Source organism: Engraulis encrasicolus, chromosome 19 (assembly GCF_034702125.1).
Source record: "Engraulis encrasicolus isolate BLACKSEA-1 chromosome 19, IST_EnEncr_1.0, whole genome shotgun sequence".
NCBI classification, from domain to species: Eukaryota; Metazoa; Chordata; class Actinopteri; order Clupeiformes; family Engraulidae; genus Engraulis; species Engraulis encrasicolus.
The window spans coordinates 51,558,676-51,568,675 of NC_085875.1; the positions used below are offsets into that span (position 1 = coordinate 51,558,676).

General features: G+C 44.0%; 1 protein-coding gene across 2 annotated transcripts in view; it reads left to right on the plus strand.

The window, feature by feature from the left end:
* The window catches only part of LOC134434793 (tumor necrosis factor alpha-induced protein 2-like), a 17,746-nt gene that overhangs the window by 4,485 nt on the left and 3,261 nt on the right, over positions 1–10,000 (plus strand). For both annotated transcript variants that reach the window (XM_063183409.1, XM_063183410.1), the window contains exons 4-11: positions 361–505; positions 801–1,010; positions 1,271–1,976; positions 4,430–4,547; positions 5,068–5,199; positions 5,844–5,944; positions 7,858–7,977; positions 8,882–9,005. In XM_063183409.1, coding sequence (XP_063039479.1) covers positions 361–505; positions 801–1,010; positions 1,271–1,976; positions 4,430–4,547; positions 5,068–5,199; positions 5,844–5,944; positions 7,858–7,977; positions 8,882–9,005 — 1,656 coding nt within the window. The remainder of the gene's footprint in view (positions 1–360; positions 506–800; positions 1,011–1,270; positions 1,977–4,429; positions 4,548–5,067; positions 5,200–5,843; positions 5,945–7,857; positions 7,978–8,881; positions 9,006–10,000) is intronic.

Here is a 10,000-nt window from a genome sequence, read left to right on the forward strand (position 1 = left end):
ATTCATGAGGCCAAATCATTGATTGTATTCTATTCTACAATAAATGGGCCAAATCCATATACAGTAGCAGAATTCTAGCCAGTACAGGTCGAAATCTTCTGCCTTGCGGGAAAAACTAAACACCCCCAAAAATGGTAATACAGCCTCGTACATATTACAAGCCTTAACAGGATCTTAACAGGATCTTTTTTATTTATGAGGTTTATGACTGGACATTGGAGTATAATATAGTTTAGCCTTTAGCCCTGTTGACTCCCATTCCTATTTTTTTACTTGCCTGCGTTAGCCAACTGCAAGACTATTGGCTACAATGGGCACCAATCAAGCTTTCTGAATATATTCTACTTTATCTGCTCTCAGGGTGACGTGGAGGTCGCGGCAGGGTCAAAGGTGAAAGGTCAGAATGGGAAGGTGGGATCCTACAGCACCAGCCACAGACAGAAGACCAGCCGACCGGCCATACCAGACACCTTCAGACCCGGTGCAGCCACAGGCACAGGCACAGGTACGTGTGTGTGTGTGTGTGTGTGTGTGTGTGTGTGTGTGTGTGTGTGTGTGTGTGTGTGTGTGTGTGTGTGTGTGTGACCGGCCATACCAGACGCCTTCAGACACGACTCAGACACAGGCACAGGCACAGGTACAGGGGTGAGTGTGTGTGTGTGTGTGTGTGTGTGGTTCTGTTCTGTATGTAATTGAGGTTCTTTGAAGTATGTAACCTGTGTGTGTATTATAATGTAATGTAATGTGTGTGTAATATAATGTTTGTGTGTGTAATGTAATGTTTTTGTGTGTGTGTGTAGACAAGTCTGGAGATAAGAGTGTGTTATCGAGGGCGACGTCTGTGAGGAGGAGTCTGAAGATGAAGTGGGATGGACCTAAGAAAAAGGACACGGCCACACGGCCAGAGGTCACTCCAGAGGTCGTGGAGGTCACCACAGAGGTCAAAGAGGAGAGGCCAAAGGTCAGGGACTCCTACAACCTGCCTCCTCCACCAACCACAGCTCCCTCAGGTAGTCACCCGGTCTCACTCACTGTCTCTCTGTCTTTCTGTCTCTGTCTCATTCTCTCCCTCTCCTCCTCTATCTCTCTCTCCTCCTCCTCTCTCTCTGCTGCAGTTATGGAGGTAAAGTCCCTGATTGACAGCAGTAACATGCTGGTGGCCCTGGTGAATGTCTTGTGTAATCCCTCTCTTTCTTATTCTATTTTCCTCTCTCTATCTCGCTCCCTCTCCTCCATCTCTCTCTCCTCCTCCTCTCTCTCTTTGCTGTAGTTATGGAGGTGAAGTCCCTGATTGACAGTGGTGACATGTTAGTGGCTCTGGTGAATATCTTGTTTTTGCGTGAGGAGTGGCTGCAGTCCCAGACCTCTCCAGAGGGGGCGTCAGAGGGCGTGACGTTGACGGACCTGCAGCTGCTGTACGGGGCGCTGCGGGACAAGATGGCGACCATCGTGCGGGAGTCGAGCGCGCTGCCGGCCCGCAACAAGGAGCTGCTGGTGGGGGTGTGTCGCGTGGTGCAGGAGGAGGAGCGTCGGGAGCGGGGGGGCCAGGCGGGGGGGCTGGGGGGGTGGAGGGAGGCCTGGAGGGAGGCCGTCACCTGCGGCGTCCGCCAGCAGCTGGCCGCCGTGCACCTGGACACACCTGAGCACAACACTTCCTGGTTGGCCGTGCACCTCGGCCTTCTGGGTAAAGCCATCGTGGAGCACCTTGAACAGGTGAAGGCGGAGCTGCAGAACTCTTACCCGCCCTCTTTCTGCATCTTCCATACCTACGTGGAGGTCTGGCACCAGTTGGTGACCGAGCATCTCTCCAGGCTGGTCTCGGGTCTGAACATGGAGGGGTCGGATCAGAACACACAGGGGGCGGGTCAGAACATGCAGGGGGCGGGTCCAAACACCAAGCTGACCTCAGATCAGCCCAAACTGCAGGGTAAAGACTTCTACGCTCTGCTGAACTTCATCTATAACCAATACAGCGGGTGAGAGAACACACACACACACACACACACACACACACACACACACACACACACACACACACACACACACACACACACACACACTTTTTTATACCTCCTCCAAGGAGGTTATGTTTTTGGTTGCCTTGGTTTGTCTGTTTGTTTGTCAGCAAGATAACTCAAAAAGACAAGACCAGATTTGAATGACATTTTGTGGAGTTGTGGGAAATGACAAAAGGAACAAGTGATTGCATTTTGGCGTTGATCCGGATCACGATGAGAACCCAGGAGAGATTCTTCACCATTGCGGGATAGGGCGAATTTTGACATTCCAATTTCTAACTCCACAAAAACAAGGCAGAAAAACTAGGAAAAAAATAGGGTCTGCACTCTCTAAATGCATTTCTAGTTATTACTATTTTTGTGAGGACCTTCCATTGACTCTGACTCTGACACCTGACGAATACCTTGCTGGTTTTTTTCACCTTAAATCACGATAAGGGAGCTTTTGCAGTGTGCGACTATTTCTTCTCTGTTTTGACCTTCCATTGACTACCATGTATTTTACTAGCATTCAAAATCAGTGAATGCTGAATGCTAAACATTTGCCCTGACAAAAACAATCCCTAACCCTAACCTGTCAGTAAACAAATGAAGAATTCAGATGCAAAACCCCCTAACTCCATTTCTGAAGACCTGCACTTCTATATTTTTAGAGAACCCTGTTGTTGGTTTGGTTTAAATTTGTGTACATGATAATACATATAAATAGTTATATTACATAAATAAAATCAAACAATATGCAATTTTGATAGCTTTGTATTAAATAAAAATGAATTAAGATTATTTTCTGAAAAGGCACTTAGGGGGTTTTGCATCTGAACTCAAATGTTTTTGCACTTGTAGAGCAAAACAATTTAATGGGTGTAAGGACCGTCCATAATGTCCTCACAACCACAAATGTCCTCACAGCAAAGGTGAAGTGTCAGGTTGTGGTCCTCACAATAGTGGTATAACAAGTACACACACACACACACACACACAAACACACACTTACACTCAGGTACGACCATGCGCGCGCGCACACACACACACACACACACACACACACACACACACACACACACACACACACACACACACACACACACACACACACACACACACACACACACACACACGTACATGTATACTACATGTACACAACACACTTCAGTATGAGGGGTAACAGCACAACACACAGGTGGTTACCCAATAACAAAACAACACAATACATAAACAACAACACAATAAATAAATAAATAACAACCCCCTCCAATGGTTATGCTGTACAATTACTGTATTATTACCGCACAAATAGGTTTAAAAGTCCTTTATTGGACCAAAGATTCAAATTTTTACAAGGCCGTCAGAACATCATCATTTTTTTTACGCAAAGCAAAGAAAAAACAAAAACAAAAACAAAACGAAACCAGTTCCCTCCTTACAGCCTCAACACCAACCTCTCCTCCTCATCCACCTCACACAACAGTCCTCCCAATCCCCAAATTCCCAAAAAAGAATCTACATCATTCACCAATTTGTAATATGCGAACTCCACCTTGACCCTACACCCCACCATCCCCTTTAAAACCGCACAAATACAACGACCGCAACCTGAGCGAGTTGAGTGAAGGAAGTATTTGACTTTGTATTGAGTCACGCGACAAAAGCTATTTGGGCGGCTAGAGGCAATTCACGCGACGAGAGCGACTCAGGGAATATTATGCAAATTAGCAATGACACGGTTCGGCGACAGCCGCCACAGCCAATAGGAACATTGGAATGCTTGCATTCTGCTTTTAACGGACATACTGTAGTCGCTTCAATTGCTCGTATCGCTCTTACTGCACGGAAGCGTTTCTCTGTCGCTTGAATCTTGTCACGACCAGTCTATTCGTCTGGTGGTTCAGGACCCAACCTATGGGTTGCCAAAGATCCACAGAGGGTCGCGAAGCCCTCTTGATTTTAAGGGGTTTAATTTTAAATACCATATATAGCCCATATTGAATACATGAATACATGCAAGTGCTACATTAAACATTGATTCTATATTTGACTGAAGATGAATTGAGGGATAAAATAACTAAAATGACTTTTCGCAGGAAACAGAGGGTATCATGTCGTGCGGGCGCTCGCGCAGTTGGGTCACCAAAGCTTACAGTGGTAAAAACATGGGTCCTTGAAGAAAAAGGTTGGGAACCACTGGGTTAGAAGAGGCCAGCTGCAAGGCATATCTGACTATAGAGAGAAGTCCCCACAGCCGTAAAGTGGAGCAACAGCATTTGATGCTCATAAATTAATTCTGCAATTATTCCGAATTACCAGTGGTTCGTAGGTAATAAAACACCTCTGTGAATCGGGCTTAAGTGTGTGTGCGTGCGTGTGCGTGTGTGTGTGTGTGTGTGTGTGTGTGTGTGTGTGTGTGTTTTCAGGGAGAGCATTATGGGTAGTGATCGTCTGCAGCCGGAGATGGGGGTAGAGCTTAAAAAGCTGTCAGCCAATCAGGAGCTACTGGAGACGATTACAGATGGATTTTGCACACACACACAGGTACACACAGGTACACAAAGGTACACACACGCACAGACACACATACACACAGACACACACACACACACACAGACAGACACACGCAGACACACTCATATACTCATACACACAGGTACACTGCCCCCCCAACGCACACACAGGTACACACACCCAGACACATTTTACATAACTGCTGCACAAACACCCACACACATTTTAAATCTTTAATTAGGACCACAGGAAATCAAAGCAGAGTTGACTTTAGAGTTGAATTTATTTTTATGTTTTATTTCCTGCCGGGGACTACAAATGTAAATTAGCCTAACTAAGGCTAACTGTATGGAATTAAATGGGTGCAATGCATGAAATGGTAACATTTAAGTTTTAGTTGTACATGGTCCCTGTAATGAACTGAATTGAATTGAAGACTGATCATACAATGTGTGTGTGTGTGTGTGTGTGTGTGTGTGTGTGTGTGTGTGTGTGTGTGTGTGTGTGTGTGTGTGTGTGTGTGTGTGTGTGTGTGTGTGTGTGTGCGCAGGCGGAGGTCAAACGTCATCTAAAGGGCGTGTTGCGAGTTGAGAAGGAGGAGCTATGGGAGCGGAAAGCCACGCCTAAAGAACGACACACACACGGACACACACTCTCCCCTTTCCCCATGGACATCGCACGGGTACCACACACACGCACACACACGCGCACACACACACGCGCGCACACACACGGACACACTCTCACTCTGTCTCTACACACTAACATTACCCTCATCGCGGGAGAGAAGAGCAGAGAAGAGCAATGAGAGGATGGGAGAGGAAAGAAAAGGAGAGAGGTGGGGAGCACACTCTCACACTCTCTCCACACACTAACCTTACCCTCATCTCAGCAGAGAAGAGCAAGGAGAGGAGAGGGGAGGAAAGAAAAGGAGAGAGGAGAGGAAAGGAGAGGAGAGTAGGAGAAGAGAAGAGAAGAGAAGAGAAGAGAAGAGAAGAGAAGAGAAGAGAAGAGAGTAATGATAGAGGAGGAGAAGAGAAGGGCAGAGGGGAATAGAGTGGAGAGGAGAGAGGAGAGAAGATGAGAGGAGATGATGTGGGGAGATGAAACAAGAAGAGGAGAGGAGAAGAGAAGGGAGGAGAGGATAATACTAATCTCTCTCTCTCTCTCTCTCTCTCTCTCTCTCTCTCTCTCTCTCTCTCTCTCTCTCTCTCTCTCTCTCTTTTACTCTCTCTCTCTCTCTCTTTGTGCATCTGTGTGTGTGTGTGTGTGTGTGTGTGTGTGTGTGTGTGTGTGTGTGTGTGTGCGCGCGTGTGTGTGTCTAAGATGGTAGCTGAGCTCTGCAAGAGAGCTGGAGACCTGAGCAAAGAGCTGCGACAGAAAATAGCACATGTCTGTCTGGAAGAGATCGAGATCTTCACCACCAAGTAAGACAAACACACACACACACGCGCGCGCGCGCGCGCAAACACGCACACACACACTGCTATGCCCACTGTGTTGAACAGCACTTGACAGAAAAAAAAAACAATAAGTCTTGACATCAGCACAGTCAGGAGACGTTCTAACTATCACGTTAAACATTTCCAACACAGTATTTAAGCATTAAACACACAGTATTAAATGCATTTCAAAACATGCCGTCATTATGAATTCTAAAAATTTATATTTGTTATATTTTAACATTTTCAGATACAAAGCGGATTCCAAAAAAGTTGGGACACTTGGTATTTTGTGAATAAAAGCAAAATGCTGCCATTTTCAAAACATTCATTCCATGTGTAAGATGTACAATGTCACAAGGTCGGGATAGCAACTGTTAAATGGAGGCAAAAATATTGTTTTGGGGGAAATATGTGTTAATTTAAAATTCGATCCATGCAACAAATCTCAAAAAAGTTGGGACGTGGCCAAAACATGTTGGTATAGTTAGATAATTCTAAAAATAACACAAGGAAGAATATTTTTAAAGGAACTATATTGACTGCCAACATGAATGCACAAATAAAATACCATCACAGAGAGACTGTGGCACTCATTAGCGAAGATTTTGAGGCACTAATTACTGATCTATTACACAGAAAGATTGAATTATCAAAATTGCAGGCATATAAGGCCTATTTCCGTAATATGGAGTTCTGTGAAATCATTGCACGGGTTATGACATCATGACATACTCATCGTCAATAAGCAAACCCTGACACTCCAACAACGACAGCTGTTGAAAAAATGTCCATAAACACAACACTTGATTAAAGTACATGATGCAGACATTAAACAGAGTTGCAAGTGGCAAAGCTCATTCTAGATAGACCTAGGAGACATGTGAAACTGTCCTCTGATTACAGAATGGAAAATATTTCATCCTTTTTTAAAATCATGGAGTCATGCACCCTCCAGGTTATGAAGAAAATGAATACTTCAGCTTGTTTTAGTAGTCAGTCTGAAAGACAGCATATATGACGGTAAAGGGGTGCAGAGGTGTCTTGGTTATGGTCTTCTTACTCAGGTAGAGCATTAAAATGAATGTTTAATGCTATATACAGACTTTAAACAGCATACATAGCAACCAAGGCATTATATTTTGGAGTACCGCCTTTAGATATTGCCCCATAATGGTGGCAGATTTCAATCTCTACTATGTTCCAATGATGTGGTTCCATCATAAGAGTAAACAGACAAAATTGTTCTCTTGCAGTCAGGATATGCCACATATTAAGCATAACAATAAGGGGAACAAGTTGAAGAACACACTTATCAGTTGAGCTGCTGAAATCGAGTCTCGCACATCCAAATATCTATTTTTTGAATAAAATCATGGCATCAGTTAAAGTATCTAACTGTTAAGTATCTTCCCTTGTGTTATTTGTAGTCTTATCAAACATAAAAAGCATTTTATTGGCCCCATCCCAACTTTTTTGGAATTTGTTGCAATGGTGAAATTTCAAATGATCACATAATTACCTCAAAACAACAATTCTGCTGACTTTAACAACTGATATGTTGTCTGTACGCAATGCTCTACCTTATTAACATATTGAATGTTTTGAAAATGCCAGCATTTTTTTTTTTTTAACATAATACCAAGTGTCCCAACTTTTTTGGAATCCGCTTTGTATATAGTAATTATCATCATCTTACCCCCAGTCCTAACCTGACAGAGACATCTAACCCTCTTTTCCTTTTCCTGTTCCTTGTGGTGTGTGTGTGTGTGTGTGTGTGTGTGTATGTGCGTGCGTGTGTGTGTGTGTGTGTGTGTGTGTGTGTGTGTGTGTGTGTGTGTGTGTGTGTGTGTATGTGCGTGCGTGTGTGTGTGTGTGTGTGTGTGTGTGTGTGTCAGTTTTGTGCCTGAGTTCCTGTCCTGTAACAGGCGTTTGGTGTCGGACTCTTCTGACCTGCTGGATCAAACTCTCTGGATTAAATACCACACGACCTATATGAACAGCTTCACTGCACTGGGGTAAAGCACACACACACACACACACACACACACACACACACACACACACACACACACACACACACACACACACACACACACACACACACACACACACACACACACACACACACACACACACACACACACACACACACACATACAGTGGTGTAGTCTACGTAGAACACAGTTATACGGAGTATACCCACTTAAAAAATTCAGGGATTTCAGTATACCCACTTCAAATTGATACCCACCATAAAAAGTAGACTACACCACTGCACACATACACACACATACACACACACACACACACACACACACACACACACACACACACACACACACACACACACACACACACACACACACACACACACACACACCATCATACATCAACATCCAATGTCACCCTATCAAATCAACAACAAAATGTGTCGAGCAACATGATTGGCCGCTACAACCAGCTGGTACTTAACCGTAGCTGAAGGACTTTGAGTTTGGTTTTTGGGTTTGGACCATGGTTACCAGATGTGTCTGATAATTCCCCAGCCCAAACAATGGTCAAGAAACGCCTGGAGGCACTAAATTCCGTCCAATTGGAACCAAATTGTATTTGATTTCTATGGCCCCAAATCTACAGAAAACCCTGAAAAAATGACCAATGCACCGCCTTTAAAAGTTCTCTACAAGTTCCTTACAAGTGTTGTTTTACTCGGATGGGTTTGTTTTGATTTTTCAACCTAATGATGGCTTGCATCACTGATGGTGACTGGAGGACTTTGGGTGGAGATTTTGAAACTACATTTAAATTAAACACTTAAAATGAACTCTAAGACCTATTATTTACATCTTGTTGTTGATGGGAATAACACGTGTGCTTGTGTGTGCGTGTGCGTGTGCGTGTGTGTGTATGTGTGTGTAGGGAGCACATGGAAAGCTATAGAAGCTGCAGTGCTGATCATGTGACATCACTGAGCCAATCACTGGAGGGGGCGGAGCGAAAACTGAAGGAGAGTCTCCTCAAACAGCTGATCTCAGACATCAGGGTAATTAGTTATGTCATGTTTTTGTGTCATTTTTAATGACAGGCCAATAGGAATAAAATTTAAAGGGTGCAATTATGTATATGTGCATATGAATGTCAGTGTGTGTGTGTGTGTGTGTGTGTGTGTGTGTGTGTGTGTGTGTGTGTGTGTGTGTGTGTGTGTGTGTGTGTGTGTGTGTGTGTGTGTGTGTGTGTGTGTGTGTGGCCTTCCTTTGGCTCCTTTGTCACTACCACACACACACACACACACACACACACACACACACACACACACACACACACACACACACACACACACACACACACACACATAAGCACATAAGAGCTATAGAAAGGTCAACACGTTCTGCTCCGCACAAAAGAAAAGTGAAAACAAGACAAAGACAAGAGTATAACATGCGCACACACACACACACACACACACACACACACACACACACACACACACACACACACACACACACACACACACACACACACACACACACACAGCAATGTTCTCAGGGGTGGGGAACCTTTTCCAATCGAGGAGCCACTTCAAATTTGATGAAGTCCTCCAAGTGTCGTACTATGAACTCAAACCAGGATTTCCCCCGGCACTTTAGTTTAGGCCTTTAAGGCAGCCACTTTTACAACAGGCCCCACCTTCACTCGGTCCCCTGAAAATATGCTGAAGACAACAAGGCACTTTCTTTGCACTTTTTTCCACCCCCCCCTCTCTTTTTTTATTTTTTAAATCTTTTTGAGGACACAAGAAAAACACAACAATTTTTACTCTTTATAGGCTTCAAACCTATAATAAGACGTAATAAACTAATCTTGAATCTTGAATATTGAATATAACGCAATTGCTGAAAGTGAGATCTTAGATTACTTTACAAAACATGCCATATTTCATGTGAAATTGCATAACATTTAAATTATATCGGGGACCGCAGATGTTTTTAAGGTTTCTAACACTTAAAGTTCGGGAAACCTCTTGGCGTGTGTGTGTCT